Consider the following 25,057-nt stretch of genomic DNA (forward strand, 5'->3'; position numbering starts at 1 on the left):
CCCAACGTCATCCCAACGTCAACCCAACGTCATCCCAACGTCATCCCAACGTCAACCCAACGTCATCCCAACATCAACCCAACGTCATCTCAACGTCATCCCAACGTCATCCCAACCGTCAACCCAACGTCATCCCCACGTCATCCCAACGTCATTCCGACGTCATCCCAACGTCATACCAACGTCATCCCAACGTCCTCCCAACGTCATCCCAACGTAATCCCCGACCTCAACCCAACGTCAACCCCGACGTCCACCCAACGTCGTCCCAACGTCGTCCCAACGTCAACCCAACGTCAACCCAACGTCATTCCGACGTCATTCCCGACGTCCACCCAACGTCGCCCCCGACGTCGCCCCAACGTCGCCCCCGACCTCAACCCAACGTCGTCCTCAACGTCGTCCTCAACGTCGCCCTCAACGTCATCCCAACGTCATACCAACGTCATCCCAACGTCAACCCCGACCTCAACTCAACGTCGTCCTCAACGTCGTCCTCAACGTCATCCCAAGGTCCTCCCAACGTCATCCCAACGTCAACCCCGACCTCAACTCAACGTCGTCCTCAACGTCGTCCTCAACGTCATCCCAGGTCCTCCCAACGTCATCCCAACGTCAACCCCGACCTCAACTCAACGTCGTCCTCAACGTCGTCCTCAACGTCATCCCAAGGTCCTCCCAACGTCATCCCAACGTCAACCCCGACCTCAACCCAACGTCGTCCTCAACGTCGTCCCCCGACGTCCACCCCCGACTTCGCCCCCGACGTCCACCCCCGACGTCCACCCCCCGACGTCCACCCCCCGACGTCCACCCCCCGACGTCCACCCCCCCGACGTCCACCCCCCCGACGTCCACCCCCGACGTCCACCCCCGACGTCCACCCCCGACGTCCACCCCCGACGTCCACCCCCGACGTCCACCCCCGACGTCCACCCCCCCGACGTCCACCCCCGACGTCCACCCCCGACGTCCACCCCCGACGTCCACCCCCGACGTCCACCCCGACGTCCACCCCCCCGGACGTCCACCCCCGACGTCCACCCCCCGACGTCCACCCCCGACGTTCACCCCCCGACGTCCACCCCCGACGTCCACCCCCGACGTCCACCCCCGACGTCCACCCCCGACGTCCACCCCGGACGTCCACCCCCCCGGACGTCCACCCCCGACGTCCACCCCCCCGGACGTCCACCCCCCCGACGTCCACCCCCCCGGACGTCCACCCCCCCGACGTCCACCCCCCCGGACGTCCACACCCCCGACGTCCACCCCCCAGACGTCCACCCCCGACGTCCACCCCCGACGTCCACCCCCGGCTAGGCGTAGTAGGCCCAGCAGAAGATGGCGACGCACGTGAGCAGCGCGCCGTTGGCGTCGGTGACGCGGCGCCACGTGACCTGCTCGCCGATGACGTCACAGATGGCTCCTCCTCCTTCTCCACCAGGGGGCCCTCCTGTACCTCCACCTCCACCAGGGGGCCCTCCTGCACCTCCACCTCCACCAGGGGGCCCTCCTGCACCTCCTCCACCAGGGGGCTCCGCAGCAGCAGCGTCGTCGTCGGCGTCTCCCAGGCCACAGAACCAGCCGACGAAGCGGCGAGCGAGGCCTGGGGAGGAGACTGGGGAGGGTGGGGGGAGGGGCAGAGGGGGTGGGGGGGTGGGGGTGGGGGGTGGGGGTTAGGGGGAGGAGCAAAGGGGGAGGGTGGGGGGAGGGGCAGAGGGGGTGGGGGTGACGGGTGGGGGGGTTAGGGGGAGGAGCAAAGGGGGAGGGTGGGGGAGGGGCAGAGGGGGTGGGGGGTGACGGGTGGGGGGGGTTAGGGGGAGGAGCAAAGGGGGAGGGTGGGGGGAGGGGGCAGAGGGGGTGGGGGGGGGGGGGTGACGGGTGGGGGTTAGGGGGAGGAGCAAAGGGGGAGGGTGGGGGGAGGGGCAGAGGTGGTGGGGGGGGTGGGGGTGGGTGGGGGTTAGGGGGAGGAGCAAAGGGGGAGGGTGGGGGGAGGGGCAGAGGGGGTGGGGGGGGTGGGGGGGGGGTTAGGGGGAGGAGCAAAGGGGGAGGGTGGGGGGAGGGGCAGAGGGGGTGGGGGGGGTTAGGGGGAGGAGCAAAGGGGGAGGGTGGGGGGAGGGGCAGAGGGGGTGGGTGGGGGTGGGGGGGGGTTAGGGGGAGGAGCAAAGGGGGAGGGTGGGGGGAGGGGCAGAGGGGGTGGGGGTGACGGGTGGGGGGGGTTAGGGGGAGGAGCAAAGGGGGAGGGTGGGGGAGGGGCAGAGGGGGTGGGGGGTGACGGGTGGGGGGGGTTAGGGGGAGGAGCAAAGGGGGAGGGTGGGGGGAGGGGGCAGAGGGGGTGGGGGGGGGGGTGACGGGTGGGGGTTAGGGGGAGGAGCAAAGGGGGAGGGTGGGGGGAGGGGCAGAGGTGGTGGGGGGGGGTGGGGGTGGGTGGGGGTTAGGGGGAGGAGCAAAGGGGGAGGGTGGGGGGAGGGGCAGAGGGGGTGGGGGGGGTGGGGGGGGGGTTAGGGGGAGGAGCAAAGGGGGAGGGTGGGGGGAGGGGCAGAGGGGGTGGGGGGGGTTAGGGGGAGGAGCAAAGGGGGAGGGTGGGGGGAGGGGCAGAGGGGGTGGGTGGGGGTTAGGGGGAGGAGCAAAGGGGGAGGGTGGGGGGAGGGGCAGAGGGGGGTGGGGGTGGGGGTTACGTGTGGGGGGGGGTTAGGGGTTAGGGGGAGGAGCAAAGGGGATGGTGGTGTGGGTGGTGTGGGTGGTGTGGGTGGTGTGGGTGGTGGTGGTGTGGGTGGTGTGGGTGGTGGTGGTGTGGGTGGTGGTGTGGGTGGTGTGGGTGGTGTGGGTGGAGGTGGTGTGGGTGGTGGTGGTGTGTGGGTGGTAGTGGGTGGTGGTGTGGGTGGTGTGGGTGGTGTGGGTGGTGTGGGTGGAGGTGGTGTGGGTGGTGGTGGTGGTGTGGGTGGTAGTGGGTGGTGGTGTGGGTGGTGTGGGTGGTAGTGGTAGTGGTGGTGGTGGTGGTGTGGGTGGTGGTGTGGGTGGTGGTGTGGGTGGTAGTGGTGGTGGTGTGGGTGGTGTGGGTGGTGGTGTGGGTGGTGGTGTGGGTGGTGTGGGTGGTGTGGGTGGTGGTGTGGGTGGTGGTGTGGGTGGTGTGGGTGGTGTGTGTGGTGGTTGGTGGTTTGGATGGTGTGGGTGGTGGTGTGGGTGGTGGTGTGGGTGGTAGTGGTAGTGGTGGTGGTGTGGGTGGTGTGGGTGGTGGTGTGGGTGGTGTGGGTGGTGTGGGTGGTGGTGTGGGTGGTGTGGGTGGTGTGTGTGGTGGTTGGTGGTTTGGGTGGTGTGGGTGGTGGTGTGGGTGGTGGTGTGGGTGGTGGTGTGGGTGGTGGTGTGGGTGGTAGTGGTGGTGGTGTGGGTGGTGTGGGTGGTGGTGTGGGTGGTGTGTGTGGTGGTTGGAGGTGTGGGTGGTGGTGGTGTGTGTGGTAGTGGTGGTGGTGTGGGTGGTGTGGGTGGTGTGGGTGGTGTGGGTGGTGGAGGAGGTGGTGTGGGTGGTAGTGTGGGTGGTGTGGGTGGTGGAGGAGGTGGTGTGGGTGGTAGTGGGTGGTGGTGTGGGTGGTGGTGGTGTGGGTGGTGTGGGTGGAGGTGTGTGTGGTGGTTGGTGGTTTGGATGGTGTGGGTGGTGGTGTGGGGTGGTGGTGTGGGTGGTAGTGGTAGTGGTGGTGGTGTGGGTGGTGTGGGTGGTGGTGTGGGTGGTGTGGGTGGTGTGGGTGGTGGTGTGGGTGGTGTGGGTGGTGTGTGTGGTGGTGGTGGTGTGGTGGTGTGGGTGGTGGGGGTGGTGTGGGTGGTGTGGTGTGGGTGGTAGTGGTGGTGGTGTGGGTGGTGGGGGGTGGTGTGGGTGGTGTGTGTGGTGGTTGGAGGTGTGGGTGGTGGTGGTGTGTGTGGTAGTGGTGGTGGTGTGGGTGGTGTGGGTGGTGTGGGTGGTGTGGGTGGAGGTGGTGTGGGTGGTGGTGGTGGTGTGGGTGGTAGTGGGTGGTGGTGTGGGTGGTGTGGGTGGTAGTGGTAGTGGTGGTGGTGGTGGTGTGGGTGGTGGGTGGGTGGTGGTGTGGGTGGTAGTGGTGGTGGTGTGGGTGGTGTGGGTGGTGGTGTGGGTGGTGGTGTGGGTGGTGTGGGTGGTGTGGGTGGTGGTGTGGGTGGTGGTGTGGGTGGTGTGGTGGTGTGGAGGTGTTGGTGGTTTGGATGGTGTGGGTGGTGGTGTGGGTGGTGGTGTGGGTGGTAGTGGTAGTGGTGGTGGTGTGGGTGGTGAGGGTGGTGGTGTGGGTGGTGTGGGTGGTGTGGGTGGTGGTGTGGGTGGTGTGGGTGGTGTGTGTGGTGGTTGGTGGTTTGGGTGGTGTGGGTGGTGGGTGGTGGTGTGGGTGGTGGTGTGGGTGGTGGTGTGGGTGGTGGTGTGGGTGGTGGTGTGGTGGTGGGTGGTGGTGTGGTGTGGGTGGTGGTGTGGGTGGTGTGTGTGGTGGTGGAGGTGTGGGTGGTGGTGGTGTGTGTGGTAGTGGTGGTGGTGTGGGTGGTGTGGGTGGTGTGGGTGGTGTGGGTGGTGGAGGAGGTGGTGTGGGTGGTAGTGTGGGTGGTGTGGGTGGTGGAGGAGGTGGTGTGGGTGGAGTGGGTGGTGGTGTGGGTGGTGGTGGTGTGGGTGGTGTGGGTGGAGGTGTGTGTGGTGGTTGGTGGTTGGATGGTGTGGGTGGTGGTGTGGGTGGTGGTGTGGGTGGTAGTGGTAGTGGTGGTGGTGTGGGTGGTGTGGGTGGTGGTGTGGGTGGTGGGGGTGGTGTGGGTGGTGGTGTGGGTGGTGTGGGTGGTGTGTGTGGTGGTTGGTGGTTTGGGTGGTGTGGGTGGTGGTGTGGGTGGTGGTGTGGGTGGTGGTGGGTGGTGGTGTGGGTGGTAGTGGTGGTGGTGTGGGTGGTGTGGGTGGTGGTGTGGGTGGTGTGTGTGGTGGTTGGAGGTGTGGGTGGTGGTGGTGTGTGTGGTAGTGGTGGTGGTGTGGGTGGTGTGGGTGGTGTGGGTGGTGTGGGTGGTGTGGGTGGTAGTGTGGGTGGTGTGGCTGGTGGTGTGTGTGGTGGTGGTGGTGTGGGTGGTGTGGGTGGTGGTGGTGTGGGTGGTGTGAGTGGTAGTGTGGGTGGTGTGTGTGGTGGTGGTGGTAGTGTGGGTGGTGGTGTGGGTGGTAGTGGTGGTGTGGATGGTGTGGGTGGAGGTGTGGGTGGTAGTGGTGGTGTGGGTGGTGTGGGTGGTGTGGGTGGTGTGGGTGGTGTGGGTGGTGTGGGTGGAGGTGTGGGTGGTAGTGGTGGTAGTGGTGGTGTGGGTGTAGGGGTGAGGGATCTGAGAGTGAGCGTCAGCCAGCCAGGCTCACGCTCTAGGTCATGACGCTCTGGCTGACCCGTTGCCACGGCACCGGACGATACTGGGGGGGGGGGGCACTGGTGAACGGGGGCCTAGGGGGCGGTCACGTGGTTCTGGGAGGCTCTCTGGAACATTCTAGAAGGAGGAGCCTGGAAAGTGGGCGGGGCTGAGGGGCGGAAGCCTGGAAAGTGGGCGGGGCCGAGGGGGAGGTCACGTGGTTCTGAGGGGCTCTCAGGAACATTCTAGTAGGAGGAGCCTGGAAAGTGGGCGGGGCTGAGGGGCGGAGCCTGGAAGGTGGGTGGGGCTGAGGGGCGGTCACATGGTTCTGAGGGGCTCTCTGGAACATTCTAGTAGGAGGAGCCTGGAAGGTGGGCGGGGCTGAGGGGAGGTCACGTGGTCCTGAGGGGCTCTCTGGAACATTCCAGAAGAGTCTCGAGGAGCCTGGAAAGTGGGCGGGGCTGAGGGGCGGAGCCTGGAAAGTGGGTGGGGCTGAGGGGCAGAGCCTGGAAGGTGGGCGGGGCCGAGGGGCGGTCACGTGGTTCAGAGGGGCTCTCTGGAACATTCTAGAAGGGGCTCGAGGAGCCTGGAAAGTGGGCGGGGTTGAGGGGCGGTCACATGGGGTGGCTGAGTGGACACCGCGTCTAGTTCTACCGTGGTGTGGCTGAGTAGTCACCGCGTCTAGTTCTACCGTGGTGTGGCTGAGTGAACACCGCGTCTAGTTCTACCGTGGTGTGGCTGAGTAGTCACCGCGTCTAGTTCTACCGTGGTGTGGCTGAGTGAACACCGCGTCTAGTTCTACCGTGGTGTGGCTGAGTGAACACCGCGTCTAGTTCTACCGTGGTGTGGCTGAGTGAACACCGCGTCTAGTTCTACCGTGGTGTGGCTGAGTGAACACCGCGTCTAGTTCTACCGTGGTGTGGCTGAGTGAACACCGCGTCTAGTTCTACCGTGGTGTGGCTGAGTGAACACCGCGTCTAGTTCTACCGTGGTGTGGCTGGGTGAACACCGCGTATAGTTCTACCGTGGTGTGGCTGAGTGAACACCGCGTCTAGTTCTACCGTGGTGTGGCTGAGTGAACACCGCGTCTAGTTCTACCGTGGTGTGGCTGAGTGAACACCGCGTCTAGTTCTACCGTGGTGTGGCTGGGTGAACACCGCGTCTAGTTCTACCGTGGTGTGGCTGAGTGAACACCGCGTCTAGTTCTACCGTGGTGTGGCTGAGTGAACACCGCGTCTAGTTCTACCGTGGTGTGGCTGAGTAGTCACCGCGTCTAGTTCTACCGTGGTGTGGCTGAGTGAACACCGCGTCTAGTTCTACCGTGGTGTGGCTGAGTGAACACCGCGTCTAGTTCTACCGTGGTGTGGCTGAGTGAACACCGCGTCTAGTTCTACCGTGGTGTGGCTGAGTAGTCACCGCGTCTAGTTCTACCGTGGTGTGGCTGAGTGAACACCGCGTCTAGTTCTACCCTGGCTGAGTGAACACCGCGTCTAGTTCTACCGTGGTGTGGCTGAGTGAACACCGCGTCTAGTTCTACCGTGGCTGAGTGAACACCGCGTCTAGTTCTACCGTGGTGTGGCTGAGTGAACACCGCATCTAGTTCTACCGTGGTGTGGCTGAGTGAACACCGCGTCTAGTTCTACCGTGGTGTTGCTGAGTGAACACCGCGTCTAGTTCTACCGTGGTGTGGCTGAGTGAACACCGCGTCTAGTTCTACCGTGGTGTGGCTGAGTGAACACCGCGTCTAGTTCTACCGTGGTGTGGCTGAGTAGTCACCGCGTCTAGTTCTACCGTGGCTGAGTGAACACCGCGTCTAGTTCTACCGTGGTGTGGCTGGGTGAACACCGCGTCTAGTTCTACCGTGGTGTGGCTGAGTGAACACCGCGTCTAGTTCTACCGTGGTGTGGCTGAGTGAACACCGCGTCTAGTTCTACCGTGGCTGAGTGAACACCGCGTCTAGTTCTACCATGGTGTGGCTGGGTAGTCACCGCATCTAGTTCTACCGTGGCGTGGCTGAGTGAACACCGCCTCTAGTTCTACCGTGGTGTGGCTGAGTGAACACCGCGTCTAGTTCTACCGTGGTGTGGCTGAGTGAACACCGCATCTAGTTCTACCGTGGTGTGGCTGGTGTGAACACCGCGTCTAGTTCTACCGTGGTGTGGCTGAGTGAACACCGCATCTAGTTCTACCGTGGTGTGGCTGAGTGAACACCGCGTCTAGTTCTACCGTGGTGTGGCTGAGTTGTCACCGCGTCTAGTTCTACCGTGGTGTGGCTGAGTGAACACCACGTCTAGCTCTACCGTGGTGTGGCTGAGTGAACACCGCGTCTAGTTCTACCGTGGTGTGGCTGAGTGAACACCGCATCTAGTTCTACCGTGGTGTGGCTGAGTGAACACCGCGTCTAGTTCTACCGTGGTGTGGCTGAGTGAACACCGCGTCTAGTTCTACCGTGGTGTGGCTGAGTGGACACAGCGTCTAGTTCTACCGTGGTGTGGCTGAGTGAACACCACGTCTAGTTCTACCGTGGTGTGGCTGAGTGAACACCGCGTCTAGTTCTACTGTGGCTGAGTGAACACCGCGTCTAGTTCTACCGTGGTGTGGCTGAGTGAACACCGCGTCTAGTTCTACCGTGGTGTGGCTGAGTAGTCACCGCGTCTAGTTCTACCGTGGTGTGGCTGAGTGAACACCGCGTCTAGTTCTACCGTGGTGTGGCTGAGTGAACACCGCCTCTAGTTCTACCGTGGTGTGGCTGAGTGAACACCGCGTCTAGTTCTACCGTGGTGTGGTTGAGTGAACACCGCGTCTAGTTCTACCGTGGTGTGGCTGAGTAGTCACCGCGTCTAGTTCTACCGTGGTGTGGCTGAGTGAACACCGCGTCTAGTTCTACCGTGGTGTGGCTGAGTAGTCACCGCGTCTAGTTCTACCGTGGTGTGGCTGAGTAGTCACCGCGTCTAGTTCTACCGTGGTGTGGCTGAGTAGTCACCGCGTCTAGTTCTACCGTGGTGTGGCTGAGTGAACACCGCGTCTAGTTCTACCGTGGTGTGGCTGAGTAGTCACCGCGTCTAGTTCTACCGTGGTGTGGCTGAGTAGTCACCGCGTCTAGTTCTACCGTGGTGTGGCTGAGTGAACACCGCGTCTAGTTCTACAGTCGTGTGGCTGAGTGAACACCGCGTCTAGTTCTACCGTGGTGTGGCTGAGTAGTCACCGCGTCTAGTTCTACCGTGGTGTGGCTGAGTGAACACCGCGTCTAGTTCTACCGTGGTGTGGCTGAGTGAACACCGATGTCTAGTTCTACCGTGGTGTGGCTGAGTGAACACCGCGTCTAGTTCTACCGTGGTGTGGCTGAGTGAACACCGCGCCTAGTTCTACCGTGGTGTGGCTGAGTAGTCACCGCGTCTAGTTTTACCGTGGTGTGGCTGAGTGAACACCGCGTCTAGTTCTACCGTGGTGTGGCTGAGTAGTCACCGCGTTTAGTTCTACCGTGGTGTGGCTGAGTAGTCACCGCGTCTAGTTCTACTGTGGTGTGGCTGAGTGATCACCGCGTCTAGTTCTACCGTGGCGTGGCTGAGTGAACACCGGGTCTAGTTCTACCGTGGTGTGGCTGAGTGAACACCGCATCTAGTTCTACCGTGGTGTGGCTGAGTGAACACCGATGTCTAGTTCTACCGTGGTGTGGCTGAGTGAACACCGCGTCTAGTTCTACCGTGGTGTGGCTGAGTGGACACCGCGTCTAGTTCTACCGTGGTGTGGCTGAGTGAACACCGCGTCTAGTTCTACCGTGGCTGAGTGAACACCGCATCTAGTTCTACCGTGGTGTGGCTGAGTAGTCACCGCGTCTAGTTCTACCGTGGTGTGGCTGAGTGAACACCGCGTCTAGTTCTACCGTGGTGTGGCTGAGTGGACACCGCGTCTAGTTCTACCGTGGCTGAGTGAACACCGCGTCTAGTTCTACCGTGGTGTGGCTGAGTGAACACCGATGTCTAGTTCTACCGTGGTGTGGCTGTGTGAACACCGCGTCTAGTTCTACCATGGTGTGGCTGAGTAGTCACCACGTCTAGTTCTACCGTGGTGTGGCTGAGTAGTCACCGCGTCTAGTTCTACCGTGGTGTGGCTGAGTGAACACCGATGTCTAGTTCTACCGTGGTGTGGCTGAGTGAACACCGCGTCTAGTTCTACCGTGGTGTGGCTGAGTAGTCACCGCGTCTAGTTCTACCGTGGTGTGGCTGAGTGAACACCGCGTCTAGTTCTACCGTGGTGTGGCTGAGTGAACACCGCGTCTAGTTCTACCGTGGTGTGGCTGAGTGAACACCGCGTCTAGTTCTACCGTGGCTGAGTGAACACCGCGTCTAGTTCTACCGTGGTGTGGCTGAGTGAACACCGCGTCTAGTTCTTCCGTGGTGTGGCTGAGTGAACACCGCGTCTAGTTCTACCGTGGTGTGGCTGAGTAGTCACCGCGTCTAGTTTTACCGTGGTGTGGCTGAGTGAACACCGCGTCTAGTTCTACCGTGGTGTGGCTGAGTAGTCACCGCGTTTAGTTCTACCGTGGTGTGGCTGAGTAGTCACCGCGTCTAGTTCTACTGTGGTGTGGCTGAGTGATCACCGCGTCTAGTTCTACCGTGGCGTGGCTGAGTGAACACCGGGTCTAGTTCTACCGTGGTGTGGCTGAGTGAACACCGGGTCTAGTTCTACCGTGGTGTGGCTGAGTGAACACCGCATCTAGTTCTACCGTGGTGTGGCTGAGTGAACACCGATGTCTAGTTCTACCGTGGTGTGGCTGAGTGAACACCGCGTCTAGTTCTACCGTGGTGTGGCTGGGTGAACACCGCGTCTAGTTCTACCGTGGTGTGGCTGAGTGGACACCGCGTCTAGTTCTACCGTGGTGTGGCTGAGTGAACACCGCGTCTAGTTCTACCGTGGCTGAGTGAACACCGCATCTAGTTCTACCGTGGTGTGGCTGAGTAGTCACCGCGTCTAGTTCTACCGTGGTGTGGCTGAGTGAACACCGCGTCTAGTTCTACCGTGGTGTGGCTGAGTGGACACCGCGTCTAGTTCTACCGTGGCTGAGTGAACACCGCGTCTAGTTCTACCGTGGTGTGGCTGAGTGAACACCGATGTCTAGTTCTACCGTGGTGTGGCTGTGTGAACACCGCGTCTAGTTCTACCATGGTGTGGCTGAGTAGTCACCACGTCTAGTTCTACCGTGGTGTGGCTGAGTAGTCACCGCGTCTAGTTCTACCGTGGTGTGGCTGAGTGAACACCGATGTCTAGTTCTACCGTGGTGTGGCTGAGTGAACACCGCGTCTAGTTCTACCGTGGTGTGGCTGAGTAGTCACCGCGTCTAGTTCTACCGTGGTGTGGCTGAGTGAACACCGCGTCTAGTTCTACCGTGGTGTGGCTGAGTGAACACCGCGTCTAGTTCTACCGTGGTGTGGCTGAGTGAACACCGCGTCTAGTTCTACCGTGGTGTGGCTGAGTAGTCACCGCGTCTAGTTCTACCGTGGTGTGGCTGAGTGAACACCGCGTCTAGTTCTACCGTGGTGTGGCTGAGTGAACACCGCGTCTAGTTCTACCGTGGCGTGGCTGAGTGAACACCGCATCTAGTTCTACCGTGGCGTGGCTGAGTGAACACCGCGTCAAGTTCTACCGTGGCGTGGCTGAGTGAACACCGCGTCTAGTTCTACCGTGGCTGAGTGAACACCGCGTCTAGTTCTACCGTGGTGTGGCTGGGTGAACAACGCGTCTAGTTCTACCGTGGTGTGGCTGGGTGAACACCGCGTCTAGTTCTACCGTGGTGTGGCTGGGTGAACACCGCGTCTAGTTCTACCGTGGTGTGGCTGCGTGAACACCGCATCTAGTTCTACCGTGGCTGAGTGAACATCACGTCTAGTTCTACCGTGGCTGAGTGAACACCGCGTCTAGTTCTACCGTGGTGTGGCTGGGTGAACACCGCATCTAGTTCTACCGTGGTGTGGCTGAGTGAACACCGCGTCTAGTTCTACCGTGGTGTGGCTGAGTAGTCACCGCATCTAGTTCTTCCGTGGCTGAGTGAACACCGCGTCTAGTTCTACCGTGGTGTGGCTGAGTGAACACCGCGTCTAGTTCTACCGTGGTGTGGCTGAGTGAACACCGCGTCTAGTTCTACCGTGGCTCAGTGAACACCGCGTCTAGTTCTACCGTGGTGTGGCTGAGTGAACACCGCGTCTAGTTCTACCGTGGTGTGGCTGAGTGAACACCGCGTCTAGTTCTACCGTGGCTGAGTGAACACCGTGTCTAGTTCTACCGTGGTGTGGCTGAGTGAACACCGCGTCTAGTTCTACCGTGGTGTGGCTGAGTGAACACCGCGTCTAGTTCTACCGTGGCGTGGCTGAGTGAACACCGCGTCTAGTTCTACCGTGGTGTGGCTGAGTGAACACCGCGTCTAGTTCTACCGTGGTGTGGCTGAGTGAACACCGCATCTAGTTCTACCGTGGTGTGGCTGAGTGAACACCGCGTCTAGTTCTACCGTGGTGTGGCTGAGTGAACACCGCGTCTAGTTCTACCATGGCTGAGTGAACACCGCGTCTAGTTCTACCGTGGTGTGGCTGAGTGAACACCGCGTCTAGTTCTACCGTGGCTGAGTGAACACCGCGTCTAGTTCTACCGTGGTATGGCTGAGTGAACACCGCGTCTAGCTCTACCGTGGTGTGGCTGAGTGAACACCGCGTCTAGTTCTACTGTGGCTGAGTGAACACCGCGTCTAGTTCTACCGTGGTGTGGCTGAGTGAACACCGCGTCTAGTTCTACCGTGGCTGAGTGAACACCGCGTCTAGTTCTACCGTGGTGGGGCTGAGTGAACACCGCGTCTAGTTCTACCGTGGTGTGGCTGAGTGGACACCGCGTCTAGTTCTACCGTGGCGTGGCTGAGTAGTCACCGCGTCTAGTTCTACCGTGGCTGAGTGAACACCGCGTCTAGTTCTACCGTGGTGTGGCTGAGTGAACACCGCGTCTAGTTCTACCGTGGTGTGGCTGAGTGAACACCGCGTCTAGTTCTACCGTGGTGTGGCTGAGTGAACACCGCGTCTAGTTCTACCGTGGTGTGGCTGAGTGAACACCGCGTCTAGTTCTACCGTGGTGTGGCTGAGTAGTCACCGTGTCTAGTTCTACCGTGGTGTGGCTGAGTGAACACCGCGTCTAGTTCTACCGTGGTGTGGCTGAGTGGACACCGGGTCTAGTTCTACCGTGGTGTGGCTGAGTGAACACCGCGTCTAGTTCTACCGTGGTGTGGCTGAGTGAACACCGCATCTAGTTCTACCGTGGTGTGGCTGAGTGAACACCGCGTCTAGTTCTACCGTGGTGTGGCTGAGTGAACACCGCGTCTAGTTCTACCGTGGTGTGGCTGAGTGAACACCGCGTCTAGTTCTACCGTGGTGTGGCTGAGTGAACACCGCATCTAGTTCTACCGTGGTGTGGCTGAGTGAACACCGCGTCTAGTTCTACCGTGGTGTGGCTGAGTAGTCACCGTGTCTAGTTCTACCGTGGTGTGGCTGAGTGAACACCGCGTCTAGTTCTACCGTGGTGTGGCTGAGTGAACACCGCATCTAGTTCTACCGTGGTGTGGCTGAGTAGTCACCGCGTCTAGTTCTACCGTGGTGTGGCTGAGTGAACACCGTGTCTAGTTCTACCGTGGTGTGGCTGAGTGAACACCGCGTCTAGTTCTACCGTGGTGTGGCTGAGTAGTCACCGCGTCTAGTTCTACCGTGGTGTGGCTGAGTGAACACCGCGTCTAGTTCTACTGTGGTGTGGCTGAGTGAACACCGCGTCTAGTTCTACCGTGGCTGAGTGAACACCGCGTCTAGTTCTACCGTGGTGTGGCTGAGTTGTCACCGCGTCTAGTTCTACCGTGGTGTGGCTGAGTTGTCACCCCGTCTAGTTCTACCGTGGTGTGGCTGAGTGAACACCGCGTCTAGTTCTACCGTGGTGTGGCTGAGTGAACACCGCATCTAGTTCTACCGTGGTGTGGCTGAGTGAACACCACGTCTAGTTCTACCGTGGTGTGGCTGGGTGAACACCACGTCTAGTTCTACCGTGGTGTGGCTGAGTGAACACCGCGTCTAGTTCTACCGTGGTGTGGCTGGGTGAACACCGCGTCTAGTTCTACCGTGGTGTGGCTGAGTGAACACCGCATCTAGTTCTACCGTGGCTGAGTGAACACCGCGTCTAGTTCTACCGTGGCTGAGTGAACACCGCGTCTAGTTCTACCGTGGTGTGGCTGAGTGAACACCGCGTCTAGTTCTACCGTGGTGTGGCTGAGTAGTCACCGCGTCTAGTTCTACCGTGGTGTGTCTGAGTGAACACCGCGTCTAGTTCTACCGTGGTGTGGCTGAGTGAACACCGCGTCTAGTTCTACCGTGGCTGAGTGAACACCGCGTCTAGTTCTACCGTGGCTGAGTGAACACCGCGTCTAGTTCTACCGTGGTGTGGCTGAGTGATCACCACGTCTAGTTCTACCGTGGTGTGGCTGGGTGAACACCGCATCTAGTTCTACCGTGGTGTGGCTGAGTGAACACCGCGTCTAGTTCTACCGTGGCTGAGTGAACACCACGTCTAGTTCTACCGTGGTGTGGCTGAGTGAACACCGCATCTAGTTCTACCGTGGTGTGGCTGAGTAGTCACCGCGTCTAGTTCTACCGTGGTGTGGCTGAGTAGTCACCGCGTCTAGTTCTACCGTGGTGTGGCTGAGTGAACACCGCGTCTAGTTCTACCGTGGTGTGGCTGAGTGAACACCGCGTCTAGTTCTACCGTGGTGTGGCTGAGTGAACACCGCGTCTAGTTCTACCGTGGTGTGGCTGAGTGAACTCCGCGTCTAGTTCTACCGTGGTGTGGCTGAGTGAACTCCGCGTCTAGTTCTACCGTGGTGTGGCTGAGTGAACACCGCGTCTAGTTCTACCGTGGTGTGGCTGCGTGAACACCGCGTCTAGTTCTACCGTGGTGTGGCTGAGTGAACACCGCGTCTAGTTCTACCGTGGTGTGGCTGAGTTGTCACCGCGTCTAGTTCTACCGTGGTGTGGCTGAGTGAACACCGCGTCTAGTTCTACCGTGGCTGAGTGAACACCGCGTCTAGTTCTACCGTGGCTGAGTGAACACCGCGTCTAGTTCTACCGTGGTGTGGCTGGGTGAACACCGCGTCTAGTTCTACTGTGGTGTGGCTGAGTGAACACCGCGTCTAGTTCTACCGTGGTGTGGCTGAGTGAACACCGCGTCTAGTTCTACCGTGGTGTGGCTGAGTAGTCACCGCGTCTAGTTCTACCGTGGCGTGGCTGAGTGAACACCGCATCTAGTTCTACCGTGGTGTGGCTGAGTGAACACCGCATCTAGTTCTACCGTGGTGTGGCTGAGTGAACACCGCGTCTAGTTCTACCGTGGTGTGGCTGAGTAGTCACCGCGTCTAGTTCTACCGTGGTGTGGCTGAGTAGTCACCGCGTCTAGTTCTACCGTGGTGTGGCTGAGTAGTCACCGCGTCTAGTTCTACCGTGGCGTGGCTGAGTGAACACCGCATCTAGTTCTACCGTGGTGTGGCTGAGTGAACACCGCATCTAGTTCTACCGTGGTGTGGCTGAGTGAACACCGCGTCTAGTTCTACCGTGGTGTGGCTGAGTAGTCACCGCGTCTAGTTCTACCGTGGTGTGGCTGAGTAGTCACCGCGTCTAGTTCTACCGTGGTGTGGCTGAGTAGTCACCGCGTCTAGTTCTCACGTGGTGTGGCTGAGTAGTCACCGCGTCTAGTTCTACCGTGGTGTGGCTGAGTAGTCACCGCGTCTAGTTCTACCGTGGTGTGGCTGAGTGAACACCGCGTCTAGTTCTACCGTGGTGTGGCTGAGTGAACACCGCGTCTAGTTCTACCGTGGTGTGGCTGAGTGAACACCGCGTCTAGTTCTACCATGGCTGAGTGAACACCGCGTCTAGTTCTACCATGGTGTGGCTGAGTAAACACCGCGTCTAGTTCTACCGTGGTGTGGCTGAGTGAACACTACACTATACACTACACTACACTATACACTACACCATACACTATACACTACACTATACACTACACCATACACTATACACTACACTATACACTACACTATACACTACACACTACACTACACACTACACTATACACTACTATACACTACACCATACACTACACTATACACTACACCATACACTACACTATACACTACACCATACACTACACTACACCATACACTATACACTACACTATACACTACACTATACACTACACTACACACTACACCATACACTACACACTACACTATACACTACACTATACACTACACTACACACTACACTACACTATACACTACGCTACACACTACTATACACTACACCATACACTACACTACACACTACACTATACACTACACTATACACTACACTACACACTACACTACACTATACACTACTATACACTACACCATGCACTACACTATACACTACACCATACACTACACTACACACTACACTATACACTACACACTACGCTACACACTACACTACACACTACACCATACACTACACTATACACTACACCATACACTACACCACACACTATGCTACACACTACACTATACACTACACTACACACTACACTACACACTACACTATACACTACACTATACACTACACTATACACTACACTATACACTACACTACACACTACACTATACACTACACTATACACTACACCATACACTACACTACACACTACACTATACACTACACTATACACTACACTACACACTACACTACACACTACACTATACACTACACTATACACTACACTATACACTACACTATACACTACTATACACTACACACTACACCATACACTACACCACACAATACACTACACACTACACTACACACTACACTACACACTACAATATGCACTACACTACACACTACACTATACACTACACTACACACTACACTACACACTACACTATACACTACACTACACACTACGCTACACACTACACTACACACTACACCATACACTACACTACACACTACACTACACACTACACTATACACTACACTATACACTACACACTACACCATACACTACACTATACACTACACTACACACTACACTATACACTACACTATACACTACACCATACACTACACCACACACTACACTACACACTACACTATACACTACACTATACACTACACTATACACTACACTATACACTACACTACACACTACACTATACACTACACTATACACTACACCATACACTACACTACACACTACACTATACACTACACTATACACTACACTACACACTACACTACACACTACACTATACACTACACTATACACTACACTATACACTACACTATACACTACTATACACTACACACTACACCATACACTACACCACACAATACACTACACACTACACTACACACTACACTACACACTACAATATGCACTACACTACACACTACACTATACACTACACTACACACTACACTACACACTACACTATACACTACACTACACACTACGCTACACACTACACTACACACTACACCATACACTACACTACACACTACACTACACACTACACTATACACTACACTATACACTACACACTACACCATACACTACACTATACACTACACTACACACTACACTATACACTACACTATACACTACACCATACACTACACCACACACTATGCTACACACTACACTATACACTACACTATACACTACACTACACACTACACTATACACTACACTACACATTACACTATGCACTAGACTACACACTACCCTACACACTACACTATACACTGCACTATACTATACACTACACTATACACTACTACACTACACACTACACTATACACTACACTATACACTACACTATACACTACACCACTATACCAAACTGAAGTTCAACTCGCGATCACAGGCACCGCTTTACCTTCTGCTGCTTTTTGGGGCGTTGCTCCCAACTCCACCACCTCCTCCACCACCTCCTCCACCACCTCCTTCACCACCTCCTTCACCACCACCTCCTCCACCTCCACCACCTCCTCCTCCACCTCCTCCTTCACCACCTCCTTCACCACCTCCTTCACCACCACCTCCTCCACCTCCTCCACCTCCTCCTCCATGTCCAAATCCACCCGGGGTTCTTTGCTCCTCCTGAGGCTGTACACGAGCCTGTGCAACTGTGCGGCACACATCAGCGTCATCATCAGCATCATCATCATCAGCGTCATCATCATCATCAGCAGCATCAGCAGCAGTAGCAACAGCAGCAGCAGCAGCATCATCATCAGCAGCAGTAGCAACAGCAGCAGCATCATCATCATCAGCAGCAGTAGCAACAGCAGCAGCATCATCATCAGCAGCAGTAGCAACAGCAGCAGCATCATCATCAGCATAATCAGCAGCTCCATCATCATCAGCAGCAGCAGCAGCATTATCATCAGCAGCACCATCATCAGCGACATCATCAGCATCATCAGCAGCATCATCAGCATCATCATCAGCAGCAGTAGCAGCAGCAGCAGCATCATCATCATCAGCATCATCAGCATCATCATCAGCAGTAGCAGCATCATCATCAGCATCATCATCAGCTCCATCATCATCAGCAGCAGTAGCAGCAGCAGCATCATCATCAGCAGCACCATCATCATCAGCACCATCATCATCAGCATCATCATCATCAGCAGCACCATCATCATCAGCATCATCATCAGCATCATCAGCAGCACACATCAGCATCATCAGCATCATCAGCAGCATCATCAATCTGTGTGTATATCTGTGTGTGGGTGTGTGTGTCTATCTATCTGTGTGTGTCTATGTGTGTGTCACTGTGTGTGTGTCTGTGTCTGTCTATCTGTGTGTGTCCATGTGTGTGTCACTGTGTGTGGGTGTGTGTGTGTCTATCTGTGTGTGTCTATGTGTGTGTCACTGTGTGTAGGTGTGTGTGTCTATCTATCTGTGTGTGTCACTGTGTGTGTGTCTGTGTCTGTCTATCTGTGTGTGTCTATGTGTGTGTCACTGTGTGTGTGTGTCTATGTGTGTGTGTCTACGTGTGTGTCACTGTGTGTGGGTGTGTGTCTGGGGAGTGGTGGGTGTAGCGGTTAGCGCTACGCTGCGCTATGAACCTGGCGACCCGGGTTCGATTCCCGCTCACGGCCAACACCAGTGACGATTATCTGAACCGGTCCCGGGCCTCCCCTAGGTCGACTCAGCCTCAAATGAGTACCTGGTGCGGTGGATAAAAACATTGCCACTAGGAAGACAAAGGCGGTCGGGCGTGGTGTTGGCCACCCACCGCCTCGTGTACCGTTCCGGCCTTCATAGGTGCTCGCTAACAGCACTTGCCCCTACAGTCTGTTAAGGCTATAAGGGGGATCTTTGTCTTTGATCTATCTGTGTGTCTAGCTATCTGTGTGTCTATCTGTGTGTCTACCTGTTTGTCTGTGTGTCTATCTAACTGTGTGTATCTGTGTGTCTATCTGTGTGTCTGTGTGTCTATCTAACTGTGTGTGTAACTGTTTGTCTACCTGTGTGTCTGTGTGTATCTAACTGTGTGTGTGTATCTGTGTGTCTGTGTGTCTATCTAGCTGTGTGTGTATCTGTATGTCTATCTGTGTGTCTGTGTGTCTATCTAACTGTGTGTGTATCTGTGTGTCTGTGTGTCTATCTAACTGTGTGTGTATCTGTGTGTCTATCTGTGTGTCTGTGTGTCTATCTAACTGTGTGTGTATCTGTGTGTCTGTGTGTCTATCTAACTGTGCGTGTATCTGTGTGTCTGTGTGTCTATCTAACTGTGTGTGTATCTGTGTTTACCTGTGTGTCTGTGTGTCTATCTAACTGTGTGTCTACCTGTGTGTCTGTGTGTCTATCTAACTGTGTGTGTATCTGTGTGTCTGTGTGTCTATCTAACTGCGTGTGTACCTGTGTGTCTGTGTGTCTATCTAACTGTGTGTCTATCTGTGTGTCTATCTGTGTGTCTGTGTGTCTATCTAACTGTGTGTGTATCTGTGTGTCTGTGTGTCTATCTAACTGTGTGTGTATCTGTGTGTCTACCTGTGTGTCTGTGTGTCTATCTAACTGTGTGTGTATCTGTGTGTCTGTGTGTCTATCTAACTGTGTGTGTATCTGTGTGTCTATCTGTGTGTCTGTGTGTCTATCTAACTGTGTGTGTATCTGTGTGTTTGTGTGTCTATCTAACTGTGTGTGTATCTGTGTGTCTGTGTGTCTATCTAACTGTGTGTGTACCTGTGTGTCTACCTGTGTGTTTGTGTCTCTATCTAACTGTGTGTGTATCTGTGTGTTTGTGTGTCTATCTAACTGTGTGTCTATCTGTGTGTCTACCTATGTGTCTGTGTGTCTATCTAACTGTGTGTGTATCTGTGTGTCTGTGTGTCTATCTAACTGTGTGTGTATCTGTGTGTCTACCTGTGTGTCTCTGTGTCTATCTAACTGTGTGTGTATCTGTGTGTCTGTGTGTCTATCTAACTGTGTGTGTATCTGTGTGTCTACCTGTGTGTTTGTGTGTCTATCTAACTGTGTGTATCTGTGTGTCTACCTGTGTGTCTGTGTGTCTATCTAACTGTGTGTGTATCTGTGTGTCTGTGTGTCTATCTAACTGTGTGTGTATCTGTGTGTCTGTGTGTCTATCTAACTGTGTGTGTATCTGTGTGTCTGTGTGTCTATCTAACTGTGTGTGTACCTGTGTGTCTACCTGTGTGTTTGTGTGTCTATCTAACTGTGTGTATCTGTGTGTCTGTGTGTCTATCTAACTGTGTGTGTATCTGTGTGTCTGTGTGTCTATCTAACTGTGTGTGTATCTGTGTGTCTACCTGTGTGTCTGTGTGTCTATCTAACTGTGTGTATTTGTGTGTCTGTGTGTCTGTGTGTATATCTAACTGTGTGTGTATCTGTGTGTCTATGTGTCTATCTAACTGTGTGTGTATCTGTTTGTCTACCTGTGTGTCTGTGTGTATATCTAACTGTGTGTGTATCTGTGTGTCTGTGTGTCTATCTAACTGTGTGTATCTGTGTGTCTACCTATGTGTCTGTGTGTCTATCTAACTGTGTGTGTATCTGTGTGTCTATCTAACTGTGTGTGTAACTGTTTGTCTACCTGTGTGTCTGTGTGTCTATCTAACTGTGTGTGTATCTGTGTGTCTGTGTGTCTATCTAACTGTGTGTATCTGTGTGTCTGTGTGTCTATCTAACTGTGTGTGTATCTGTGTGTCTGTGTGTCTATCTAACTGTGTGTGTATCTGTGTGTTTGTGTGTATCTAACTGCGTGTGTATCTGTGTGTCTGTGTGTCTATCTAACTGTGTGTATCTGTGTGTCTGTGTGTCTATCTAACTGTGTGTATCTGTGTGTCTGTGTGTCTATCTAACTGCGTGTGTACCTGTGTGTCTACCTGTGTGTTTGTGTGTCTATCTAACTGTGTGTATCTGTGTGTCTGTGTGTCTATCTAACTGTGTGTCTATCTGTGTGTCTGTGTGTCTATCTAACTGTGTGTGTATCTGTGTGTCTGTGTGTCTATCTAACTGTGTGTATCTGTGTGTCTACCTATGTGTCTGTGTGTCTATCTAACTGTGTGTGTATCTGTGTGTCTGTGTGTCTATCTAACTGTGTGTGTATCTGTGTGTCTACCTGTGTGTTTGTGTGTCTATCTAACTGTGTGTGTATCTGTGTGTCTGTGTGTCTATCTAACTGTGTGTGTATCTGTGTGTCTGTGTGTCTATCTAACTGTGTGTATCTGTGTGTCTGTGTGTCTATCTAACTGTGTGTGTACCTGTGTGTCTGTGTGTCTATCTAACTGTGTGTGTATCTGTGTGTCTACCTATGTGTCTGTGTGTCTATCTAACTGTGTGTATCTGTGTGTCTGTGTGTCTATATAACTGTGTGTGTATCTGTGTGTCTACCTATGTGTCTGTGTGTCTATCTAACTGTGTATGTATCTGTGTGTCTGTGTGTCTATCTAACTGCGTGTGTACCTGTGTGTCTACCTGTGTGTTTCTGTGTCTATCTAACTGTGTGTGTATCTGTGTGTCTGTGTGTCTATCTAACTGTGTGTGTATCTGTGTGTCTGTGTGTCTATCTAACTGTGTGTATCTGTGTGTCTACCTGTGTGTCTATCTAACTGTGTGTGTATCTGTGTGTCTGTGTGTCTATCTAACTGTGTGTGTATCTGTGTGTCTACCTGTGTGTCTATCTAACTGTGTGTGTATCTGTGTGTCTGTGTGTCTATCTAACTGTGTGTGTATCTGTGTGTCTATCTAACTGTGTGTGTATCTGTGTGTCTGTGTGTCTATCTAGCTGTGTGTGTATCTGTGTGTCTGTGTGTCTATCTAACTGTGTGTGTATCTGTGTGTCTGTGTGTCTATCTAGCTGTGTGTGTATCTGTGTGTCTGTGTGTCTATCTAACTGTGTGTGTATCTGTGTGTCTGTGTGTCTATCTAACTGTGTGTGTATCTGTGTGTCTGTGTGTCTATCTAACTGTGTGTATCTGTGTGTCTACCTATGTGTCTGTGTGTCTATCTAACTGTGTGTGTATCTGTGTGTCTGTGTGTCTATCTAACTGTGTGTGTATCTGTGTGTCTGTGTGTCTATCTAACTGTGTGTGTATCTGTGTGTCTGTGTGTCTATCTAACTGTCTGTGTATCTGTGTGTCTACCTGTGTGTCTATCTAACTGTGTGTGTATCTGTGTGTCTGTGTGTCTATCTAACTGTGTGTGTATCTGTGTGTCTGTGTGTCTATCTAACTGTGTGTGTAACTGTGTGTCTACCTGTGTGTCTGTGTGTCTATCTAACTGTGTATGTATCTGTGTGTCTGTGTGTCTATCTAACTGCGTGTGTACCTGTGTGTCTACCTGTGTGTTTCTGTGTCTATCTAACTGTGTGTGTATCTGTGTGTCTGTGTGTCTATCTAACTGTGTGTGTATCTGTGTGTCTGTGTGTCTATCTAACTGTGTGTATCTGTGTGTCTACCTGTGTGTCTATCTAACTGTGTGTGTATCTGTGTGTCTGTGTGTCTATCTAACTGTGTGTGTATCTGTGTGTCTACCTGTGTGTCTATCTAACTGTGTGTGTATCTGTGTGTCTGTGTGTCTATCTAACTGTGTGTGTATCTGTGTGTCTATCTAACTGTGTGTGTATCTGTGTGTCTGTGTGTCTATCTAGCTGTGTGTGTATCTGTGTGTCTGTGTGTCTATCTAACTGTGTGTGTATCTGTGTGTCTGTGTGTCTATCTAGCTGTGTGTGTATCTGTGTGTCTGTGTGTCTATCTAACTGTGTGTGTATCTGTGTGTCTGTGTGTCTATCTAACTGTGTGTGTATCTGTGTGTCTGTGTGTCTATCTAACTGTGTGTATCTGTGTGTCTACCTATGTGACTGTGTGTCTATCTAACTGTGTGTGTATCTGTGTGTCTGTGTGTCTATCTAACTGTGTGTGTATCTGTGTGTCTGTGTGTCTATCTAACTGTGTGTGTATCTGTGTGTCTGTGTGTCTATCTAACTGTCTGTGTATCTGTGTGTCTACCTGTGTGTCTATCTAACTGTGTGTGTATCTGTGTGTCTGTGTGTCTATCTAACTGTGTGTGTATCTGTGTGTCTGTGTGTCTATCTAACTGTGTGTGTAACTGTGTGTCTACCTGTGTGTCTGTGTGTCTATCTAACTGTGTGTCTATCTATGTGTCTACCTATGTGTCTGTGTGTCTATCTAACTGTGTGTGTATCTGTGTGTCTGTGTGTCTATCTAACTGTGTGTGTATCTGTGTGTCTATCTAACTGTGTGTAACTGTGTGTCTACCTGTGTGTCTGTGTGTCTATCTAACTGTGTGTCTATCTATGTGTCTACCTATGTGTCTGTGTGTCTATCTAACTGTGTGTGTATCTGTGTGTCTGTGTGTCTATCTAACTGTGTGTGTAACTGTGTGTCTACCTGTGTGTCTGTGTGTCTATCTAACTGTGTGTCTATCTATGTGTCTACCTATGTGTCTGTGTGTCTATCTAACTGTGTGTGTATCTGTGTGTCTGTGTGTCTATCTAACTGTGTGTGTATCTGTGTGTCTGTGTGTCTATCTAACTGTGTGTGTATCTGTGTGTCTGTGTGTCTATCTAACTGTGTGTGTATCTGTGTGTCTGTGTGTCTATCTAACTGTGTGTGTATCTGTGTGTCTGTGTGTCTATCTAACTGTGTGTGTATCTGTGTGTCTACCTATGTGTCTGTGTGTCTATCTAACTGTGTGTGTATCTGTGTGTCTGTGTGTCTATCTAACTGTGTGTGTATCTGTGTCTGTGTGTCTATCTAACTGTGTGTGTAACTGTGTGTCTACCTGTGTGTCTATCTAACTGTGTGTCTATCTGTGTGTCTACCTATGTGTCTGTGTGTCTATCTAACTGTGTCTACCTGTGTGTCTGTGTGTCTATCTAACTGTGTGTATCTGTGTGTCTATCTGTGTGTCTGTGTGTCTATCTAACTGTGTGTGTATCTGTGTGTCTGTGTGTCTATCTAACTGTGTGTGTATCTGTGTGTCTGTGTGTCTATCTAACTGTGTGTCTATCTGTGTGTCTACCTATGTGTCTGTGTGTCTATCTAACTGTGTGTGTATCTGTGTGTCTGTGTGTCTATCTAACTGTGTGTGTCTGTGTGTCTATCTAACTGTGTGTGTATCTGTGTGTCTGTGTGTCTATCTAACTGTGTGTGTATCTGTGTGTCTATCTGTGTGTCTGTGTGTCTATCTAACTGTGTGTGTATCTGTGTATCTGTGTGTCTATCTAACTGTGTGTGTATCTGTGTGTCTGTGTGTCTATCTAACTGTGTGTGTATCTGTGTGTCTGTGTGTCTATCTAACTGTGTGTCTATCTGTGTGTCTGTGTGTCTATCTAACTGTGTGTGTATATGTGTGTCTGTGTGTCTATCTAACTGTGTGTCTATCTATGTGTCTACCTATGTGTCTGTGTGTCTATCTAACTGTGTGTGTATCCCACTACAAAACAACCCCCTACCTCCTCGCGGTGCCGGACGGGCAACTCTGTCGTGGACAATGCTGTGGGGGGAGGGCCAATTCCGATTGGCCTCTCCCCTCATGGCGTCTGTGACCACCACAGTGGCTAAACGGGGGCTCTGGACGGGTGCGAGGGGCTGGTAACCCCTCCACCTTCAATTAATTACCACTAAACCACGACTAAAATATCTCATTTATTAGCTTGTGCCGGATGCCCCGGGGGGGACAAGCGTCTTTGACGTCTCCTGGCCAAACCCCAATTGGCGGAGCCAGGAGATTGAATCTCTACCCTCGGGGCTACTCCAGAAACAACAAAAAGCCACTTCGCGTGGCCACGTGGAATGTTCGAACGCTCACTGTGGAGGAGAGGCTGCCACTCCTCTGTCGGGAGCTGGACCGGTACCGCCTGGATCTCTGTGGTGTTCAGGAGGTCCGGTGGACTGGTTCTGGGCTTGTAATTACCAACACGCTGTTCCGGCATTGGCGCATCAACACAGCATCATGGATGCAAGCTGGGTCCAAGCAAGAACATCTCCTGGACTACATAGTGATGGACCAGCGGATGCGAGCCCATGTCCTTGACACCAGAACCTACCGTGGAGCTGATCTGCCCACTGACCATCGACTAGTCATCTGTAAGATG

General features: G+C 54.1%; 1 protein-coding gene across 2 annotated transcripts in view; it reads right to left on the minus strand.

Moving 5' to 3' along the window:
• Window positions 1-1,293: 1,293 nt before the first annotated feature.
• The window catches only part of LOC116937034 (sodium/glucose cotransporter 2-like), a 56,851-nt gene continuing 33,087 nt past the window's right edge, over window positions 1,294-25,057 (minus strand). For both annotated transcript variants that reach the window (XM_076056681.1, XM_076056680.1), the window contains exons 7-8: window positions 17,342-17,591; window positions 1,294-1,621 (exon numbers count right to left, since the gene is read on the minus strand). In XM_076056681.1, the coding sequence (XP_075912796.1) occupies window positions 1,320-1,621; window positions 17,342-17,591 (552 nt within the window). In that variant the 3' untranslated portion in view covers window positions 1,294-1,319. The remainder of the gene's footprint in view (window positions 1,622-17,341; window positions 17,592-25,057) is intronic.

This window comes from Petromyzon marinus, chromosome 77 (genome assembly GCF_048934315.1).
Source record: "Petromyzon marinus isolate PM22_M1 ecotype Great Lakes invasive population chromosome 77, UKy_Petmar_22M1.pri1.0, whole genome shotgun sequence".
NCBI classification, from domain to species: domain Eukaryota; kingdom Metazoa; phylum Chordata; class Hyperoartia; order Petromyzontiformes; family Petromyzontidae; genus Petromyzon; species Petromyzon marinus.